Source organism: Anomaloglossus baeobatrachus, chromosome 11, assembly GCF_048569485.1.
Source record: "Anomaloglossus baeobatrachus isolate aAnoBae1 chromosome 11, aAnoBae1.hap1, whole genome shotgun sequence".
Taxonomy (NCBI): Eukaryota; Metazoa; Chordata; class Amphibia; order Anura; family Aromobatidae; genus Anomaloglossus; species Anomaloglossus baeobatrachus.
The window spans coordinates 3,069,428-3,092,903 of record NC_134363.1 but is presented as its reverse complement, the minus strand read 5'-3'; the positions used below and the strand labels follow the sequence as shown (position 1 = coordinate 3,092,903).

Sequence of the window (23,476 nt, the reverse complement as noted above, 5' to 3'; positions counted from 1 at the left end):
TCTACCAGTCGGGCCTTTATGACAGAGCGGCCCGTTACTGCAGCCTCCACCAGTCGGGCCTTTATGGCAGAGCGGCCGATGGAAGCCTCTCCTCAGTGCAAGACATATGAAAGCCGCATAGAGTTTGCAAAAAGACACATGAAGGATCCCAGACTATGAGAAATAAGATTCCCTGGTCTGATGAGACGAAGAGAGAACTTTATGTGATAATTCTAAGAATATGTGTGGAAAAAAACAGGCCCTGCTCATCACCTGCCCAATACAATCCCCACAGTGAAGCATGGTGGTGGCAGCATCATGCTATGGGGGGACAGGACAACTGGTTACAATTGATGGAAAGATGAATGCAGCCAAGTGCAAAGATATCCTGGAAGAAAACCTCTTCCAGATGCTGTGGACCTCAGACTTGGCCGAAGCTTCACCTTCCAACAAGACAATGACCCTAAGCACACAGCTAAAATAACAAAGGAGCGGCTTCAGAACAGCTCTGTGACCATTCCTGACCGGCCCAGCCAGAGCCCTGACCTAAACCCAACTGAGCATCTCTGGAGAGACCTGAAAACGGCGTCCACCAACGTTCACCATCCAACCTGACGACACTGGAGAGGATCTGCAAGGAAGAATGGCCGAGGATCCCCTAATCCAGGATCCCAAGAAGACTCATGGCTGTACTAGCTCAAAAGGGAGGGGGCTTCTACTCAACACTGCGCAAAGGGGCTGAATACTTATGACCATGTGATATACTGAGCAAAGGGGCTGAATACTAATAACCATGGGATATACTGAGCAAAGGGGCTGAATACTTATGACCATGGGATATACTGAGCAAAGGGGCTGAATACTTATGACCATGGGATATACTGAGCAAAGGGGCTGAATACTTATCACCATGTGATATACTGAGGAAAGGGGCTGAATACTTATGACCATGGGATATACTGAGCAAAGGGGCTGAATACTTATCACCATGTGATATACTGAGCAAAGGGACTGAATACTTATGACCATGGGATATACTGAGCAAAGGGGCTGAATACTTATGACCATGTGATATACTGAGCAAAGGGACTGAATACTTATGACCATGTGTTATACTGAGCAAAGGGGCTGAATACTTATCACCATGTGATATACTGAGCAAAGGGGCTGAATACTTATCACCATGTGATATACTGAGCAAAGGGGCTGAATACTTATCACCATGTGAGATTTCAGCTTTTCTTGTTTAATAAATGTGCCACAATTTCTACATTTCTGTTTTTCTCTGACAAGATGGGGGGATGGGACGAGGGGGGGATGGGACGAGGGGGGGATGGGACGAGGGGGGATGGGGGCAGAGTGCACATTAATGAGAAACATGTACCAAACAGCTGCAATGCAACAAAGTGGGGAAAATGTAAAGGGGTGTGAATACTTTCCGTACCCAGTGTATGTCTGTGCCAATGAGCATCATGGCAGGAGCCAGGATACGGAGGTGACTGTGGTAAAAGCCATGCAGTAACAAGGGGCTGCACCCAGACCACCTGTGACCTCCCAGACCCGGCATGGAGGGCAATGCTGTAGTGATGGGTGGTGTTTGCAGCGCCCCCTGCAGGCTGCTCCCCGTAGTCTGCGCAGACATTGTCCCCACCAGTGAAGCTTACCTGAGGGGGTGTGGGTGTGGAGCTGGGCCTGAGGATTGGCGGGGTGGGATTTCGGCTGCCTCCCCCTGACATGATCTCCTCGGTGATGTCTTTGCCGCCCTGATTGGGGTCTCGGATGCGGATCTGGAAGTGAAGGAAGATTTGCAGTGAGGTATGAGCGGGGTGCGGGGGTCCGTCGTCCGGCCGCGGCTGCTCACCGTCTTCTTCTCCCTCTTGGTGGGGGGCGGTGGCTGCTGCGGCTGCTGTGTAGGCACTATGATGGGCGCTGATGGATACACCGGCTGACTGGGGTAAAACGGGGTCCCTAAAATGTGACAGGGAAAGCTCAGCAAACCCACCATGACCCCCCTGTACAGGCGAGCGCCGCGGCCGTCCTTACCGTACGGGGTCGGGAAATCCCCGGGTCCTGGGCCTGGATAAAATGGGCTCGGCCCAGGGGGCTGCACCGGGTACTGCTGAGGGGGTCCCAAATACGGAGGCGTGCTGTGTCGATACTGGCGAGACAGAGAGGAGACCATTACACCCAGTGCGGGGGGCGCGGTGCAGAGATACAGCGGCGGGGGCTGCGGTACCTGAGGGATACAGTACTGGGGCCCCTGGGGCATGGCGTACGGCATGGGCAGGTGATTCACCATCATAATGTGCTGGTTGGTCTGGTACACGGCGGCGGTGGGGGTCTGTGCACTCGCTCGGATGGAAGGGTTGCTGTTCTGTATGGTGGCACGTGGCGGCTGAATCTGTGGCCTCTGGAAAAACTGCTGGAGAGAAGAGCAAAAAGCGCTAAGACACCGGAGACGAGAGCAGCGGCCATAAGGGCACTATCACCCCCCCCAGCACTGAGCGCCCACTACGGGGGCACTATCACCGCCCCCCCAGCACCGAGCGGCCACTACGGGGGCACTATCACCCTCCCCCCCAGCACTGAGCGGCCACTACGGGGGCACTATCACTCCCCCCCCCCAGCACTGAGCGGCCACTACGGGGGCACTATCACCCCCCCCCCGGCACTGAGCGGCCACTACGGGGGCACTATCACCCCCCCCCCCCCGGCACTGAGCGGCCACTACGGGGGCACTATCACCCCCCCCCGGCACTGAGCGGCCACTACGGGGGCACTATCACCCGCCCCCCCCAGCACTGAGCGGCCACTACGGGGGCACTATCACCCTCCCCCCCAGCACTGGCCACTACGGGGGCACTATCACCCCCCCCCCAGCACTGAGCGCCCACTACGGGGGCACTATCACCCCCCCCCCCAGCACTGAGCGGCCACTACGGGGGCACTATCACCCCCCCCCCAGCACTGAGCGGCCACTACGGGGGCACTATCACCCCCCCCCCCCCAGCACTGAGCGGCCACTACGGGGGCACTATCACCCCCCCCGGCACTGAGCGCCCACTACGGGGACACTATCACCCCCCCCGGCACTGAGCGGCCACTACGGGGGCACTATCACCCCCCCCAGCACTGAGCGGCCACTACGGGGGCACTATCACCCCCCCCCCCCAGCACTGAGCGGCCACTACGGGGGCACTATCACCCCCCCGGCACTGAGCGCCCACTACGGGGGCACTACCACCCCCCCCGGCACTGAGCGGCCACTACGGGGGCACTATCACCGCCCCCCCCAGCACCGAGTGGCCACTACGGGGGCACTATCACCCCCCCGGCACTGAGCGGCCACTACGGGGGCACTATCACCCCCCCCCCCCAGCACCGAGCGGCCACTACGGGGGCACTATCACCGCCCCCCCCAGCACCGAGCGGGCCACTACGGGGGCACTATCACCCTCCCCCCCAGCACCGAGCGGCCACTACGGGGGCACTATCACCCTCCCCCCCAGCACTGAGCGGCCACTACGGGGGCACTATCACCCCCCCCCCCCAGCACTGAGCGGCCACTACGGGGGCACTATCACCCCCCCGGCACTGAGCGCCCACTACGGGGGCACTACCACCCCCCCCGGCACTGAGCGGCCACTACGGGGGCACTATCACCCGCCCCCCCCAGCACCGAGCGGCCACTACGGGGGCACTATCACCCCCCCGGCACTGAGCGGCCACTACGGGGGCACTATCACCCCCCCCCCCCCAGCACCGAGCGGCCACTACGGGGGCACTATCACCGCCCCCCCCCCAGCACCGAGCGGCCACTACGGGGGCACTATCACCCTCCCCCCCAGCACTGAGCGGCCACTACGGGGGCACTATCACCCCCCCCCCCAGCACTGAGCGGCCACTACGGGGGCACTATCACCCCCCCGACACTGAGCGGCCACTACGGGGGCACTATCACCCCCCCGGAACTGAGCGGCCACTACGAGGGCACTATCACCCCCCCGGAACTGAGCGGCCACTACAGGAGCACTATCACCCCCCCGGAACTGAGCGGCCACTACGGGAGCACTATCACCGCCCCCCCCAGCACTGAGCGCCCACTACGGGGGCACTATCACCCCCCCTCCAGCACTGAGCGGCCACTACGAGGGCACTATCACCCCCCCGGAACTGAGCGGCCACTACGAGGGCACTATCACCCCCCCCGGAACTGAGCGGCCACTACGGGAGCACTATCACCGCCCCCCCCAGCACTGAGCGCCCACTACGGGGGCACTATCACCCCCCCCCCAGCACTGAGCGGCCACTACGGGGGCACTATCACCCCCCCCCCAGCACTGAGCGGCCACTACGGGGGCACTATCACCCCCCCAGCACTGAGCGCCCACTACAGGGCCACTATCACCGCCCCCCCCGCCACTGAGCGGCCACTACGGGGGCACTATCACCGCCCCCCGGCACTGAGCGGCCACTACGGGGGCACTATCACCGCCCCCCGGCACTGAGCGGCCACTACGGGGGCACTATCACCCCCCCGGCACTGAGCGGCCACTATGGGGGCACTATCACCCCCCCGGCACTGAGCGGCCACTAGGGGACCACTGCCAGCACTACATGAGGAGGAGGTGAGTGATGGCGAGACCCCCCATGTACAACGCTCCTGCTCAGCTAACACACAGCAGCTGCGCTAACCAGCCAGAGCTGCAATCAGGCCGCTAACCAGCACAGCGCTGCATACACAGCCAGAGCTGCAATCAGGCCGCTAACCAGCACAGCGCTGCATACACAGCCAGAGCTGCAATCAGGCCGCTAACCAGCACAGCGCTGCATACACAGCCAGAGCTGCAATCAGGGATGTGGCCTGCAGGATCAAAGTGAGCCGGGGACGTGGCCTGCAGGATCAGGGTGAGCCGGGGACGTGGCCTGCAGGATCAGGGTGAGCCGGGGACGTGGCCTGCAGGATCAGGGTGAGCTGGGGACGTGGCCTGCAGGATCAGGGTGAGCCGGGGACGTGGCCTGCAGGATCAGGGTGAGCCGGGGACGTGGCCTGCAGGATCAGGGTGAGCCGGGGACGTGGCCTGCAGGATCAGGGTGAGCCGGGGACGTGGCCTGCAGGATCAGGGTGAGCCGGGGACGTGGCCTGCAGGATCAGGGTGAGCCGGGGACGTGGCCTGCAGGGGGCAGAATGCCCAGAGCTGGGAATAAGGAGCTGCTGAGCCTCCTGGAGCCGTTCATCTATAGGGAGCAGGATACTAATCATGTAGACCGTGGGGAGGCACAGCGCCATCACCCCGAATACCGGAGCTGTGCTGCTAATGTCACTGCTTGTTTGCTGTGCACAGATGATGGGTACAGGGCGGCCGCGCAGCACGAGCAGGAATTACCTGGATGGGGCGGAATCCTCCCTTCAGGAAAGAAAGCAGCAGAAAGCAAGAAGACAGGAAAGAAATCAGTAACAGCCATCACTCGGGCCTCTGCTCCCCCACACGAGCCTCCGCCCACCCACAGACCTCCCCCCCACACACACCAGCCTCCCCCCCCACAGACACACACACGAGCCTCCCCCACACACGAGCCTCTCCCCCCCCACACACACACCAGCCTCCCCCCCCCCCACAGACACACACCAGCCTTCCCCCCCACAAACACACACACACACACCAGCCTCCCCCCCCCACAGACACACACACGAGCCTCCCCCACACATGAGCCTCTCCCCCACACACACCAGCCTCCCCCCCACACACACATGAGCCTTCCCCCACACACACACACCAGCCTCCCCCCCACACACACGAGCCTCCCCCCCACACACACCAGCCTCCCCCCCACAGACACACACACGAGCCTCCCCCACACACGAGCCTCTCCCCCCCCACACACACACCAGCCTCCCCCCCCCCCACAGACACACACCAGCCTTCCCCCCCACAAACACACACACACACCAGCCTCCCCCCCCCACAGACACACACACGAGCCTCCCCCACACATGAGCCTCTCCCCCACACACACCAGCCTCCCCCCCACACACACATGAGCCTTCCCCCACACACACACACCAGCCTCCCCCCCACACACACCAGCCTCCCCCCCCCCCACACACACACCAGCCTCCCCCCCCCCCACACACACACACCAGCCCCCCCACACACACACACACACACACACCAGCCTTCCCCCCCACAAACACACACACACACACACACCAGCCTCCCCCCCCCCACAGACACACACACGAGCCTCCCCCACACATGAGCCTCTCCCCCACACACACCAGCCTCCCCCCCCCACACACACATGAGCCTCTCCCCCACACACACACACCAGCCTCCCCCCCACACACACGAGCCTCCCCCCCACACACACCAGCCTCCCCCCCCCCACACACACACACCAGCCCCCCCCCCACACACACACACACACACACACCAGTCTTCCCCCCCCACACACACACCAGCCTTCCCCCCCAACACACACCAGCCTTCCCCCCCACACACACACACACACATGAGCCTCCCCCACACACGAGCCTCTCCCCCACACACACACACACCAGCCTCCCCCCCACACACACGAGCCTCCCCCACACACACACATGAGATTCCCCCAACAAGGGCCTCCCCTCCCAAGCAGCCTCATAGCCTTCATCTGCAGGGTGCTGGTGTCACCCTCACAGGCCTCCCCTCGCGATAACATTCTGGAGCTTTTAATTCTGCATTCTTGACGTCCCCCCCCCCCGGCCTCAGCTCCCACGCATGGGTCCCCCCCCTCGGCCTCAGCTCCCATACACGGGTCCCCCCCAGTCTCAGCTCCCACGCACGACACCCCCACCCCGGCCTCAGCTCCCACGCACGGGGGCATAAACTTAGCTTGATAGAAAACCCACAATGGGGAAAGTGGTGGGAAGGGTTCATCATTTGTCTCCACCAGCAGGGGGAGGACAGGCCCCAGACAAAACAGAGGGAACAATGCAAAGAAGCCAGCGTCCCAGAGAGCGCCCCCAGCTGACGGATCCAGCACCCTACAGTGCCAGCATCACTCCCCATCTGACAGTCCGCTGACTCCCATTGTGCCCGGGTCAAAGGTTAGTCAGTGACTAGTTGGTGAGAGCAGAAGGGTGATGGAAGTTACCGTACCTGGTGATGTGTCGGTCGGGGTCCGGCTGCAAACTATAGAGAGGGGCAAAAAGACAATCACAAAAAAGAGGGACAGAAACACAAGATCAAGCAGCACAGGAAAAGCCACGGCCCCCGAGGATCCCACCCCAAACCCCCAACCGAGGAAAGCTGCGCAGTGCCCGAGGGCCAGCAAAAGCCCCCTGTGCCAGCAGGACCCCCCTGTGCCAGCAAGACCCCCCCCTGTGCCAGCAGGACCCCCCCTGTGCCAGCAGGACCTCCCCCCTGTGCCAGCAGGACCTCCCCCCTGTGCCAGCAGGACCCCCCCTGTGCCAGCAGGACCCCCCCTGTGCCAGCAGGACCCCCCCTGTGCCAGCAGGACCCCCCCCTGTGACAGCAGGACCCCCCCTGTGCCAGCAGGACCTCCCCCCTGTGCCAGCAGGACCCCCCCCTGTGCCAGCAGGACCTCCCCCCTGTGCCAGCAGGACCCCCCCTGTGCCAGCAGGACCCCCCCCCGTGCCAGCAGGACCCCCCCCGTGCCAGCAGGACCCCCCCCTATGCCAGCAGGACCTCCCCCCTGTGCCAGCAGGACCCCCCCCCGTGCCAGCAGGACCCCCCCTATGCCAGCAGGACCCCCCTATGCCAGCAGGACCCCCCCTGTGCCAGCAGTACCCCCCCTATGCCAGCAGGACCCCCCTATGCCAGCAGGACCCCCCTGTGCCAGCAGGACCCCCCCCGTGCAAGCAGGACCCCCCCCTATGCTAGAAGGACCCCCCTGTGCCAGCAGGACCCCCCCTGTGCCAGCAGGACCCCCCCCTATGCCAGCAGGACCCCCCCTATGCCAGCAGGACCCCCCCCCCAGTGCCAGCAGGACCCCCCAGTGCCAGCAGGACCCCCCCTGTGTCAGCAGGACCCCCCCTATGCCAGCAGGACCCCCCCTGTGCCAGCAGGACCCCCCCTGTGCCTGCAGGACCCCCCCTGTGCCTGCAGGACCCCCCCTGTGCCTGCAGGACCCCCCCTGTGCCTGCAGGACCCCCCCTGTGCCTGCAGGACCCCCCCTGTGCCAGCAGTGAGCTCAGCTCTATGTGACTACCGGGCTCTGACTACTTCGATGGATTAGTGATCAGGTCACATGACCAAAAAACATTTAGAAATCTCAGATGAAGCCCCAAGGACCAAACCCCCCTCAGCTGCTCCTCAACTACAGAAAGGCCAAAATGTGCTGCACAAATGGATTGAGCGCTCAGATAGTAATGGACAGCAGGGGGCGCTGCTCACCTACAGCAATAAGCAGGGGGGTGCAAGAACGACTGATTGACACGACTACAGGACTCGCCCTCTGTGACGGGCACTGATCACCAACATCTGACTGAGCACAAATTCAGCACAACTGTAAGAACATAAAGAGGACAAGTACTCACAGGTGTACGGGACTGTGGCTGTGTACTCATTGTCTGCGGCGGCTGAGGGTACACCAGGGTGGGCGCTGCTGCACTCTGTCCTGTACCATAGGAGGCCTGAGAGAAAAACACCATCAGACGCTGACAAAAAGGATGGCAACATATACACACTGCACAGTACCACCTCTCCTGTATATACACACTGCACAGTACCACCTCTCCTGTATATACACACTGCACAGTACCACCTCTCCTGTATATACACACTGCACAGTACCACCTCTCCTGTATATACACACTGAACAGTACCACCTCTCCTGTATATACACACTGAACAGTACCACCTCTCCTGTATATACACACTGAACAGTACCACCTCTCCTGTATATACACACTGAACAGTACCACCTCTCCTGTATATACACACTGCACAGTACCACCTCTCCTGTATATACACACTGCACAGTACCACCTCTCCTGTATATACACACTGCACAGTACCACCTCTCCTGTATATACACACTGCACAGTACCACCTCTCCTGTATATACACACTGCACAGTACCACCTCTCCTGTATATACACACTGCACAGTACCACCTCTCCTGTATATACACACTGCACAGTACCACATCTCCTGTATATACACACTGCACAGTACCACCTCTCCTGTATATACACACTGCACAGTACCACCTTTCCTGTATATACACACTGCACAGTACCACCTCTCCTGTATATACACACTGCACAGTACCACCTCTCCTGTATATACACACTGCACAGTACCACCTCTCCTGTATATACACACTGCACAGTACCACCTCTCCTGTATATACACACTGCACAGTACCACCTCTCCTGTATATACACACTGAACAGTACCACCTCTCCTGTATATACACACTGCACAGTACCACCTCTCCTGTATATACACACTGCACAGTACCACCTCTCCTGTATATACACACTGCACAGTACCACATCTCCTGTATATACACACTGCACAGTACCACCTCTCCTGTATATACACACTGCACAGTACCACCTCTCCTGTATATACACACTGCACAGTACCACCTCTCCTGTATATACACACTGCACAGTACCACCTCTCCTGTATATACACACTGCACAGTACCACCTCTCCTGTATATACACACTGCACAGTACCACCTCTCCTGTATATACACTCTGCACAGTACCACCTCTCCTGTATACACTCTGCACAGTACCACCTCTCCTGTATATACACACTGCACAGTACCACCTCTCCTGTATATACACACTGCACAGTACCACCTCTCCTGTATATACACACTGCACAGTACCACCTCTCCTGTCCTGTATACTGTGTGTAATCTTCAGTACCTGTATTATTCTGTATATATACACTGCACAGTACCACTTCTCCTGTCCTGTATACTGGGTGTAATCCTCAGTATCTATATTATTCTGTATATATACACTGCACAGTACCACTTCTCCTGTCCTGTATACTGGGTGTAATCCTCAGTATCTGTATTATTCTGTATATACACACTGCACAGTACCACTTCTCCTGTCCTGTATACTGGGTGTAATCCTCAGTATCTGTATTATTCTGTATATATACACTGCATAGTACCACTCCTCCTGTCCTGTATACTGGGTGTAATCCTCAGTGTCTGTATTATTCTGTATATATACACTGCACAGTACCACTTCTCCTGTCCTGTATACTGGGTGTAATCCTCAGTGTCTGTATTATTCTGTATATATACACTGCACAGTACCACTTCTCCTGTCCTGTATACTGGGTGTAATCCTCAGTATCTGTATTATTCTGTATATACACACTGCACAGTACCACTTCTCCTGTCCTGTATACTGGGTGTAATCCTCAGTATCTGTATTATTCTGTATATATACACTGCATAGTACCACTCCTCCTGTCCTGTATACTGGGTGTAATCCTCAGTGTCTGTATTATTCTGTATATATACACTGCACAGTACCACTTCTCCTGTCCTGTATACTGGGTGTAATCCTCAGTATCTGTATTATTCTGTATATATACACTGCACAGTACCACTTCTCCTGTCCCGTATACTGGGTGTAATCCTCAGTATCTGTATTACTCTGTATATATACACTGCACAGTACCACTTCTCCTGTCCTGTATACTGGGTGTTATCCTCAGTATCTGTATTATTCTGTATATATACACTGCATAGTACCACTCCTCCTGTCCTGTATACTGGGTGTAATCCTCAGTATCTGTATTACTCTGTATATATACACTGCACAGTACCACTTCTCCTGTCCTGTATACTGGGTGTTATCCTCAGTATCTGTATTATTCTGTATATATACACTGCATAGTACTACTCCTCCTGTCCTGTATACTGGGTGTAATCCTCAGTGTCTGTATTATTCTGTATATATACACTGCACAGTACCACTTCTCCTGTCCTGTATACTGGGTGTAATCCTCAGTATCTGTATTATTCTGTATATATACACTGCACAGTACCACTTCTCCTGTCCTGTATACTGGGTGTAATCCTCAGTGTCTGTATTATTCTGTATATATACACTGCACAGTACCACTTCTCCTGTCCTGTATACTGGGTGTAATCCTCAGTATCTGTATTATTCTGTATATACACACTGCACAGTACCACTTCTCCTGTCCTGTATACTGGGTGTAATCCTCAGTATCTGTATTATTCTGTATATATACACTGCACAGTACCACTTCTCCTGTCCTGTATACTGGGTGTAATCCTCAGTATCTGTATTATTCTGTATATATACACTGCACAGTACCACTTCTCCTGCCCTGTATACTGGGTGTAATCCTCAGTATCTGTATTATTCTGTATATATACACTGCATAGTACCACTCCTCCTGTCCTGTATACTGGGTGTAATCCTCAGTGTCTGTATTATTCTGTATATATACACTGCACAGTACCACTTCTCCTGTCCTGTATACTGGGTGTAATCCTCAGTATCTGTATTATTCTGTATATATACACTGCACAGTACCACTTCTCCTGTCCCGTATACTGGCTGTAATCCTCAGTATCTGTGTTATTCTGTATATATATACACTGCACAGTAGCACTTCTCCTGTCCTGTATACTGGGTGTTATCCTCAGTATCTGTATTATTCTGTATATATACACTGCATAGTACCACTCCTCCTGTCCTGTATACTGGGTGTAATCCTCAGTGTCTGTATTATTCTGTATATATACACTGCACAGTACCACTTCTCCTGTCCTGTATACTGGGTGTAATCCTCAGTGTCTGTATTATTCTGTATATATATACTGCACAGTACCACTTCTCCTGTCCTGTATACTGGGTGTAATCCTCAGTATCTGTATTATTCTGTATATATACACTGCACAGTACCACTTCTTCTGTCCTGTATACTGGGTGTAATCCTCAGTACCTGTATTATTCTGTATATATACACTGCACAGTACCACTTCTCCTGTCCTGTATACTGGGTGTAATCCTCAGTACCTGTATTATTCTGTATATATACACTGCACAGTACCACTTGTCCTGTCCTGTATACTGGGTGTAATCCTCAGTACCTGTATTATTCTGTATAGTATATACACTGCACAGTACCACTTTCCTCCTGTCCTGGTACGTAATCCTCAGTCTGTATTATTCTTAACTCCTTACTGGGTGTAATCCTCAGTGTCTGTATTATTGTGTATATATACACTGCACAGTACCACTTCTCCTGTCCTGTATACTGGGTGTAATCCTCAGTATCTGTATTATTCTGTATATATACACTGCACAGTACCACTTCCTCCTGTCCTGTATACTGGTGTAATCCTCAGTGTCTGTATTATTCTGTATATATACACTGCACAGTACCACTTCTCCTGTCCTGTATACTGGGTGTAATCTTCAGTGTCTGTATTATTCTGTATATATACACTGCACAGTACCACTTCTCGTCCTGTATACTGGGTGTAATCCTCAGTATCTGTATTATTCTGTATATATACACTGCACAGTGCCACTTCTCCTGTCCTGTATACTGGGTGTAATCCTCAGTATCTGTATTATTCTGTATATATACACTGCACAGTACCACTTCTCCTGTCCTGTATACTGGGTGTAATCCTCAGTATCTGTATTATTCTGTATATATACACTGCACAGTACCACTTCTCCTGTCCTGTATACTGGGTGTAATCCTCAGTACCTGTATTATTCTGTATATATACACTGCACAGTACCACTTCTCCTGTCCTGTATACTGGGTGTAATCCTCAGTATCTGTATTATTCTGTATATATACACTGCACAGTACCACTTCTCCTGTCCTGTATACTGGGTGTAATCCTCAGTATCTGTATTATGCTGTATATATACACTGCACAGTACCACTTCTCCTGTCCTGTATACTGGGTGTAATCCTCAGTATATGTATTATTCTGTATATATACACTGCACAGTACCACTTCTCCTGTCCTGTATACTGGGTGTAATCCTCAGTATCTGTATTATTCTGTATATATACACTGCACAGTACCACTTCTCCTGTCCTGTATACTGGGTGTAATCCTCAGTATCTGTATTATTCTGTATATATACACTGCACAGTACCACTTCTCCTGTCCTGTATACTGGGTGTAATCCTCAGTATCTGTATTATTCTGTATATATACACTGCACAGTACCACTTCTCCTGTCCTGTATACTGGGTGTAATCCTCAGTATCTGTATTATTCTGTATATATACACTGCACAGTACCACTTCTCCTGTCCTGTATACTGGGTGTAATCCTCAGTATCTGTATTATTCTGTATATATACACTGCACAGTACCACTTCTCCTGTCCTGTATACTGGGTGTAATCCTCAGTATCTGTATTATTCTGTATATACACACTGCACAGTACCACCTCTCCTGTCCTGTATACTGGGTGTAATCCTCAGTATCTGTATTATTCTGTATATATACACTGCACAGTACCACTTCTGTCCTGTATACTGGGTGTAATCCTCAGTATCAGTATTATTCTGTATATACACACTGCACAGTACCACTTCTCCTGTCCTGTATACTGGGTGTAATCCTCAGTATCTGTATTATTCTGTATATATACACTGCACAGTACCACCTCTCCTGTCCTGTATACTGGGTGTAATCCTCAGTATCTGTATTATTCTGTATATACACACTGCACAGTACCACCTCTCCTGTCCTGTATACTGGGTGTAATCCTCAGTATCTGTATTATTCTGTATATACACACTGCACAGTACCACTTCTCCTGTCCTGTATACTGGGTGTAATCCTCAGTATCTGTATTATTCTGTATATACACACTGCACAGTACCACTTCTCCTGTCCTGTATACTGGGTGTAATCCTCAGTACCTGTATTATTCTGTATATATACACTGCACAGTACCACCTCTCCTGTCCTGTATACTGGGTGTAATCCTCAGTATCTGTATTATTCTGTATATACACACTGCACAGTACCACCTCTCCTGTCCTGTATACTGGGTGTAATCCTCAGTATCTGTATTATTCTGTATATATACACTGCACAGTACCACTTCTGTCCTGTATACTGGGTGTAATCCTCAGTATCAGTATTATTCTGTATATACACACTGCACAGTACCACTTCTCCTGTCCTGTATACTGGGTGTAATCCTCAGTATCTGTATTATTCTGTATATACACACTGCACAGTACCACCTCTCCTGTCCTGTATACTGGGTGTAATCCTCAGTATCTGTATTATTCTGTATATATACACTGCACAGTACCACTTCTGTCCTGTATACTGGGTGTAATCCTCAGTATCTGTATTATTCTGTATATACTACACTGCACAGTACCACTTCTCCTGTCCTGTATACTGGGTGTAATCCTCAGTATCTGTATTATTCTGTATATATACACTGCACAGTGCCACTTCTCCTGTCCTGTATACTGGGTGTTATCCTCAGTACCTGTATTATTCTGTATATATACACAGCACAGTACCACTTCTCCTGTCCTGTATACTGGGTGTAATCCTCAGTACCTGTATTATTCTGTATATATACACTGCACAGTACCACTTCTCCTGTCCTGTATACTGGGTGTAATCCTCAGTACCTGTATTATTCTGTGTATATACACTGCACAGTACCACTTCTCCTGTCCTGTATACTGGGTGTAATCCTCAGTATCTGTATTATTCTGTATATATACACTGCACAGTACCACTTCTCCTGTCCTGTATACTGGGTGTAATCCTCAGTATCTGTATTATTCTGTATATATACACTGCACAGTAACCACTTCTCCTGTCCTGTATACTGGGTATAATCCTCAGTATCTGTATTATTCTGTGTATATACACTGCACAGTACCACTTCTCCTGTCCTGTATACTGGGTGTTATCCTCAGTACCTGTATTATTCTGTATATATACACAGCACAGTACCACTTCTCCTGTCCTGTATACTGGGTGTAATCCTCAGTACCTGTATTATTCTGTATATATACACTGCACAGTACCACTCCTCCTGTCCTGTATACTGGGTATAATCCTCAGTATCTGTATTATTCTGTGTATATACACTGCACAGTACCACTTCTCCTGTCCTGTATACTGGGTGTTATCCTCAGTACCTGTATTATTCTGTATATATACACAGCACAGTACCACTTCTCCTGTCCTGTATACTGGGGTGTAATCCTCAGTACCTGTATTATTCTGTATATATACACTGCACAGTACCACTCCTCCTGTCCTGTATACTGGGTGTAATCCTCAGTATCTGTATTATTCTGTATATATACACTGCACAGTACCACTTCTCCTGTCCTGTATACTGGGTGTAATCCGCAGTATCTGTATTATTCTGTATATATACACTGCACAGTACCACGTCTCCTGTCCTGTATACTGGGTGTAATCCTCAGTATCAGTATTATTCTGTATATATACACTGCACAGTACCACTTCTCCTGTCCTGTATACTGGGTGTAATCCTCAGTATGTGTACTATTCTGTATATACACACTGCACAGTACCACTTCTCCTGTCCTGTATACTGGGTGTAATCCTCAGTACCTGTATTATTCTGTATATATACACTGCTCAGTACCACTTCTCCTGTCCTGTATACTGGGTGTAATCCTCAGTATCTGTATTATTCTGTATATATACACTGCACAGTACCACTTCTCCTGTCCTGTATACTGGGTGTAATCCTCAGTACCTGTATTATTCTGTATATATACACTGCACAGTACCACTTCTCCTGTCCTGTATACTGGGTGTAATCCTCAGTATCTGTATTATTCTGTATATATACACTGCATAGTACTTCTCCTGTCCTGTATACTGGGTGTAATCCTCAGTATCTGTATTATTCTGTATATATACACTGCACAGTACCACTTCTCCTGTCCTGTATACTGGGTGTAATCCTCAGTACCTGTATTATTCTGTATATATACACTGCACAGTAACACTTCTCCTGTCCTGTATACTGGGTGTAATCCTCAGTACCTGTATTATTCTGTATATATACACTGCACAGTACCACTTCTCCTGTCCTGTATACTGGGTGTAATCCTCAGTATCTGTATTATTCTGTATATATATATACTGCACAGTACCACTTCTCCTGTCCTGTATACTGGGTGTAATCCTTAGTACCTGTATTATTCTGTATATATACACTGCACAGTACCACTTCTCCTGTCCTGTATACTGGGGTGTAATCCTCAGTATCTGTATTATTCTGTAAATACACACTGCACAGTACCACTTCTCCTGTCCTGTATACTGGGTGTAATCCTCAGTACCTGTATTATTCTGTATATATACACTGCACAGTGCCACTTCTCCTGTCCTGTATACTGGGTGTAATCCTCAGTATCTGTATTATTCTGTATATATACACTGCACAGTACCACTTCTCCTGTCTCTGTATACTGGGTGTAATCCTCAGTATCTGTATTATTCTGTATATACTACACTGCACAGTACCACTTCTCCTGTCCTGTATACTGGGTGTAATCCTCAGTATCTGTATTATTCTGTATATATACACTGCACAGTACCACTTCTCCTGTCCTGTATACTGGGTGTAATCCTCAGTATCTGTATTATTCTGTGTATATACACTGCACAGTACCACTTCTCCTGTCCTGTATACTGGGTGTAATCCTCAGTATCTGTATTATTCTGTATATATACACTGCACAGTACCACTTCTCCTGTCCTGTATACTGGGTGTAATCCTCAGTATCTGTATTATTCTGTATATATACACTGCACAGTACCACTTCTCCTGTCCTGTATACTGGGTGTAATCCTCAGTATCTGTATTATTCTGTGTATATACACTGCACAGTACCACTTCTCCTGTCCTGTATACTGGGTGTAATCCTCAGTATCTGTATTATTCTGTATATATACACTGCACAGTACCACTTCTCCTGTCCTGTATACTGGGTGTAATCCTCAGTATCTGTATTATTCTGTATATATACACTGCACAGTACCACTTCTCCTGTCCTGTATACTGGGTGTAATCCTCAGTATCTGTATTATTCTGTGTATATACACTGCAACAGTACCACTTCTCCTGTCCTGTATACTGGGTGTAATCCTCAGTATCTGTATTATTCTGTATATATACACTGCACAGTACCACTTCTCCTGTCCTGTATACTGGGTGTAATCCTCAGTATCTGTATTATTCTGTATATATACACTGCACAGTACCACTTCTCCTGTCCTGTATACTGGGTGTAATCCTCAGTATCTGTATTATCCTGTATATATACACTGCACAGTACCACTTCTCCTGTCCTGTATACTGGGTGTAATCCTCAGTATCTGTATTATTCTGTATATATACACTGCACAGTACCACTTCTCCTGTCCTGTATACTGGGTGTAATCCTCAGTGTCTGTATTATTCTGTATATATACACTGCACAGTACCACTCCTCCTGTCCTGTATACTGGGTGTAATCCTCAGTATCTGTATTATCCTGTATATATACACTGCACAGTACCACTTCTCCTGTCCTGTATACTGGGTGTAATCCTCAGTATCTGTATTATTCTGTATATACACTGCACAGTACCACTTTCTCCTGTCCTGTATACTGGGTGTAATCCTCAGTGTCTGTATTATTCTGTATATATACACTGCACAGTACCACTTCTCCTGTCCTGTATACTGGGTGTAATCCTCAGTGTCTGTATTATTCTGTATATATACACTGCACAGTACCACTTCTCCTGTCCTGTATACTGGGTGTAGTCCTCAGTATCTGTATTATGCTGTGTATATACACTGCACAGTACCACTTCTCCTGTATACTGGTGTAGTTCTCAGGGGTCACTCTTCTCCTGACATACTCTGTGCTGCTGGGTCCCCCCCAGTAACAGTCATACCCCGTGGCTCTCTTACCGGTGACAGTCCTGGAGAAGATGCATGTCCCGGGGGTGTTGCTGCCAGGTTTGGGTGGCCCTTGGTCAGGTCATGTGTTGAATATGGGGAGGGGGCCGGGGGGCCGGGCTGTCTTGCTACCTGGGCAGCAACCTGCAAAAGAGAACACAGTGAGAGGGTGATCCCGGGGGTCCGCACAATGTACACCCATTCACAGCCCTTCCGTATATTCCTCTGTGACATTTCAGCGGTTGTACCCCAATAATCCTTATTGTGACTAAACCTCAATGGTGCCCCTCTCCCCAGTGATCCCCCTCTCCCCAGCAATGCCCCTCTCCCCAGTGATCCCTCTCTCCCCAGCAATGCCCCTCTCCCCAGTGATCCCCCTCTCCCCAGTAGTGCCCCTCTCCCCAGTGATCCCCCTCTCCCCAGTAGTGCCCCTCTCCCCAGTGATCCCCTCTCCCCAGTGATCCCCCTCTCCCCAGTGATCCCCCCTCTCCCCAGCGATCCCCCTCTCCCCAGTGATCCCTCTCTCCCCAGCAATGCCCCTCTCCCCAGTGATCCCCCTCTCCCCAGTAGTGCCCCTCTCCCCAGTGATCCCCCTCTCCCCAGTAGTGCCCCTCTCCCCAGTGATCCCCCTCTCCCCAGTAGTGCCCCTCTCCCCAGTGATCCCCCTCTCCCCAGTGATCCCCCTCTCCCCAGCAGTGCCCCTCTCCCCAGTGATCCCTCTCTCCCCAGCAATGCCCCTCTCCCCAGTGATCCCCCTCTCCCCAGTAGTGCCCCTCTCCCCAGTGATCCCCCTCTCCCCAGTAGTGCCCCTCTCCCCAGTGATCCCCCTCTCCCCAGTGATCCCCCTCTCCCAGTGATCCCCCTCTCCCCAGCAGTGCCCCTCTCCCCAGTGATCCCTCTCTCCCCAGCAATGCCCCTCTCCCCAGTGATCCCCCTCTCCCCAGTAGTGCCCCTCTCCCCAGTGATCCCCCTCTCCCCAGTGATCCCCCTCTCCCCAGTGATGCCCTTTTACCCAGCGGTGCCCCCTCTCCCCAGTGATCCCCCTCTCCCCAGTAGTGCTCCTCTCCCCAGTGATCCCCCTCTCCCCAGTAGTGCTCCTCAACCCAGTGATCCCCCTCTCCCCAACAGTGCCCCTCTCCCCAGTGATCCCCCTCTCCCCAGCAGTGCCCCTCTCCCCAGTGATCCCTCTCTCCACAGTGATGCCCTTTTCCCAACAGTGCCCCTCTCCCCAGTGATCCCCCTCTCCCCAGTAGTGCCCCTCTGCCCAGTGATCCCCCGCTCCCCAGTGATGCCCTTTTACCCAGCGGTGCCCCTCTCCCCAGTGATCCCCCTCTCCCCAGTAGTGCTCCTCTCCCCAGTGATCCTCTTCTCCCCAGTAGTGCTCCTCTCCCAGTGATCCCCCTCTCCCCAGTAGTGCTCCTCACCCCAGTGATCCCCCCTCTCCCCAGTAGTGCCCCTCTCCCCAGTAGTGCCCCTCTCCCCCAGTAGTGCTCCTCACCCCAGTGATCCCCCTCTCCCCAAGTAGTGCCCCTCTCCCCAGTAGTGCCCCTCTCCCCAGTAGTGCCCCTCTCCCCAGTGATCCCCCTCTCCCCAGTAGTGCCCCTCTCCCCAGTGATCCCCCTCTCCCCAGTAGTGCTCCTCACCCCAGTAGTGCCCCTCTCCCCAGTAGTGCCCCTCTCCCCAGTAGTGCCCCTCTCCCCAGTGATCCCCCTCTCCCCAGTAGTGCTCCTCTCCCCAGTGATCCCCCTCTCCCCAGTGATCCCCCTCTCCCCAGTAGTGCCCCTCTCCCCAGTAGTGCCCTCTCCCCAGTGATCCCCCTCTCCCCAGCGATGCCCCTTTCCCCAGCGGTGCCCCTTTTCCCCAGCGGTGCCCCTTTTCCCCAGCGGTGCCCCTTTTCCCCAGCGGTGCCCCTTTTCCCCAGCGGTGCCCCTTTTCCCCAGCGGTGCCCCTTTTCCCCAGAGGTGCCCCTTTTCCCCAGAGGTGCCCCTTTTCCCCAGAGGTGCCCCTTTTCCCCAGAGGTGCCCCTTTTCCCCAGAGGTGCCCCTTTTCCCCAGAGGTGCCCCTTTTCCCCAGAGGTGCCCCTTTTCCCAGAGGTGCCCCTTTTCCCCAGCGGTGCCCCTTTTCCCCAGCGATGCCCCTTTTCCCCAGAGGTGCCCCTTTTCCCCAGCGATGCCCCTCTCCCAGCAGTGCAGGAGGGACTTGTGCTGTTCTCCCTGATACACTGTAACAAATCCTCAGCCGTGTCAGCAGGACGGGGTCTCCCACCTCTAAACATTTTATGTTCTGCCAGGAACATGCTGCAGATGAAACAGAAGAACATCCGAAGTCCGGGGGTCTCCCCATCTATGGTGGGTCAGAGACCCCCTTTATGTGGGTTGGAGGCGCACGGCGCGGTCTGTGGAGCGGGTACACTTACCGTGCTGTAGACGGCAGATACAGCGGAGGGGGAGAATATGCGCTCATCCAGGCCCTGCGTTAGCGCCCCCCGAGAAAGGCTAGAGCTGCTGGTTAAGGAAACACTGGCACAATGGGGGAGCAGCAGGGTGCCAACCTCTAGCCGGGGCACAATGCCGGCCCTTGTCTGCCCGCGCCCCGCTCCTCACCATTCATATCACACGACTGGCAGCAATGCACAGGACACCTGGCACGCTGCCCCCGCACCTCTGGCACGCTGCCCCCGCACCTCTGCGGCTCTGGCACGCTGCCCCCGCACCTCTGTGGCTCTGGCACGCTGCCCTCACACCTCTGCGGCTCTGGCATGCTGCCCCCACACCTCTGTGGCTCTGGCACGCTGCCCCCGCACCTCTGTGGCCCTGGCACGCTGCCCCCGCACCTCTGTGGCCCTGGCACGCTGCCCCCGCACCTCTGCGGCCCTGGCACGCTTCCCCCCACACCTCTGCGGCTCTGGCACGCTTCCCCCGCACCTCAGTGGCCCTGGCACGCTGACCCTGCACCTCTGTGGCCCTGGCACGCTGCCCCCGCACCTCTACGGCTCTGGCACGCTGCCCCCCGCACCTCTGTGGCCCTGGCACACTGCCCCCGCACCTCTGCGGCTCTGGCACACTGCCCCCGCACCTCTGGCACGCTGCCCCCACACCTCTGCGGCTCTGGCACGCTGCCCCCACACCTCTGTGGCCCTGGCACGCTGCCCCCACACCTCTGTGGCCCTGGCACGCTGCCCCCCACACCTCTGTGGCCCTGGCACGCTGCCCCCACACCTCTGCGCGCCCTGGCACGCTGCCCCACACCTCTGCGGCTCTGGCACGCTGCCCCCACACCTCTGCGGCTCTGCACGCTGCCCCCACACCTCCCGCACCCCCCCACACCCTGCGGCTCTGGCACGCTGCCCCTGCACCTCTGCGGCTCTGGCACGCTGCCCCCTGCACCTCTGTGGCCCTGGCACGCTGCCCCCGCACCTCTGCCGCTCTGGCACGCTGCCCCCACACCTCTGTGGCTCTGGCACGCTGCCCCCACAACCTCTGTGGGCTCTGGCACGCTGCCCCCGCACCTCTGTGGCCCTGGCACGCTGCCCCCGCACCTCTGCGGCTCTGGCACGCTTCCCCTGCACCTCTGCGGCTCTGACACGCTGCCCCTGCACCTCTGTGGGCCCTGGCACGCTGCCCCTGCACCTCTGTGGCCCTGGCACGCTGCCCCTGCACCTCTGTGGCCCTGGCACGCTGCCCCTGCACCTCTGTGGCCCTGGCACGCTGCCCCTGCACCTCTGTGGCCCTGGCACGCTGCCCCCTGCACCTCTGTGGCCCTGGCACGCTGCCCCTGCACCTCTGTGGCCCTGGCACGCTGCCCCCCACACCTCTGCGGCTCTGGCACGCTGCCCCCACACCTCTGCGGCTCTGGCACGCTGCCCCCACACCTCTGTGGCCCTGGCACGCTGCCCCTGCACCTTCTGCGGCCGCTCCAGCCACACTGGCCATGGCCCGCTCCCCTGTCCAGCTCCCAGAGGACAAAACCAACCTGCTGTGCCCACTCTCCAGGCAGAATAGGTGACACCCTCAACTGAAGAAATGGCCGCACCAGTCCTATGCCGTCACTCACACGATGCCCCCCCCCTCATCACATTATACTATGTGTATTGCTGCTGTGTGCGACGGCTCAATTCAGTGACCTCCCCCCCACAGCAGTGACAGCCCTGTATTCCAGTGGGGGTCAGTCACGTTCTGGGGGTCTCCTGTGGGCTCCAGATGTGGCCCCCCCTCCTCACATCAGGATGGTTTTGGCTGAGCTAAGCAGTGAGCATCATATCAGGTTCACTGCAGCAAAGCGGGGAGGGAGGACCGCCGGGGAGGGGGGACCGCCGGGGAGGGAGGACCGCCGGGGAGGGGGGACCGCCAGGGAGGGGGGACCGCCGGGGAGGGAGGACCGCCGGGGAGGGGGGGACCGCCGGGGAGGGGGGGACCGCCGGGGAGGGGGGGACCGCCGGGGAGGGAGGACCGCCGGGGAGGGGGGGACCGCCGGGGAGGGGGGGACCGCCGGGGAGGGAGGACCGCCGGGGAGGGGGGACCGCCGGGGAGGGAGGAACCGCCGGGGAGGGGGGACCGCCGGGGAGGGGGGGGACCGCCCGGGGAGGAGAGGACCGCCGGGGAGGGGGGACCGCCAGGGAGGGAGGACCGCCGGGGAGGGAGGACCGCCGGGGAGGGAGGACCGCCGGGGAGGGGAGGACCGCCGGGGAGGGAGGACCCGCCGGGGAGGGGGGACCGCCGGGGAGAGGGGGACTGCCGGGGAGGGGGGGAACGCCGGGGAGGGAGGACCGCCGGGGAGGGAGGACCGCCGGGGGGGGGGGGGGGCCACCGGAACCAGTCACAAGACACCGCTGCATTACCCAGCACAGAGCGGGGGGCTACAACACCCTGGTGAGGAGCAGCCCCCGCCAACATCATCACTGACCACTGCAAAATACACACTGCCCACTACCGAAAGATATCACATACCAGCCACCAGGGACAAAGTCATGGCCGACTACAGGACACAGGATCCACCAGTATATATACAAGACCAGTGACCGGTGTACATCCGCCAGTATATATACAAGACAGTGACCGGTGTAACATCCGCCAGTATATATACAAGACCAGTGACCGGTGTAACATCCGCCAGTATATATACAAGACCAGTGACCGGTGTAACATCCGCCAGTATATATACAAGACCAGTGACCGTGTAACATCCGCCAGTATTATATACAAGACCAGTGACCGGTGTAACATCCGCCAGTATATATACAAGACCAGTGACCGGTGTAACATCCGCCAGTATATATACAAGACCAGTGACCGGTGTAACATCCGCCAGTATATATACAAGACCAGTGACCGGTGTAACATCCGCCAGTATATATACAAGACCAGTGACCGGTGTAACATCCGCCAGTATATATACAAGACCAGTGACCGGTGTAACATCCGCCAGTATATATACACAGACCAGTGACCGGTGTAACATCCGCCAGTATATACGTATACACAAGACCAGTGACCGGTGTAACATCCGCCAGTATATACACAAGACC

At 54.7% G+C, this 23,476-nt stretch overlaps 1 protein-coding gene across 11 annotated transcripts in view; it reads right to left on the bottom strand.

Moving 5' to 3' along the window:
* EIF4G3 (eukaryotic translation initiation factor 4 gamma 3) overlaps nt 1-20,467 on the bottom strand; it is a 90,721-nt gene extending 70,254 nt beyond the window's left edge. For 4 of the 11 annotated variants that reach the window (XM_075327927.1, XM_075327929.1, XM_075327928.1 and 1 more), the window contains exons 1-8: nt 17,965-18,047; nt 8,522-8,617; nt 7,122-7,154; nt 5,367-5,387; nt 2,216-2,401; nt 2,023-2,137; nt 1,841-1,947; nt 1,644-1,766 (exon numbers count right to left, since the gene is read on the bottom strand). In XM_075327927.1, the coding sequence (XP_075184042.1) occupies nt 1,644-1,766; nt 1,841-1,947; nt 2,023-2,137; nt 2,216-2,401; nt 5,367-5,387; nt 7,122-7,154; nt 8,522-8,551 (615 nt within the window). In that variant the 5' untranslated portion in view covers nt 8,552-8,617; nt 17,965-18,047. Of the gene's footprint in view, nt 1-1,643; nt 1,767-1,840; nt 1,948-2,022; nt 2,138-2,215; nt 2,402-5,366; nt 5,388-7,121; nt 7,155-8,521; nt 8,618-17,964; nt 18,097-20,368 lie in introns of those variants that run through there. The other 7 variants (XM_075327933.1, XM_075327932.1, XM_075327936.1 and 4 more) reach the window with 5 other exon arrangements.
* Nucleotides 20,468-23,476: the final 3,009 nt, after the last annotated feature.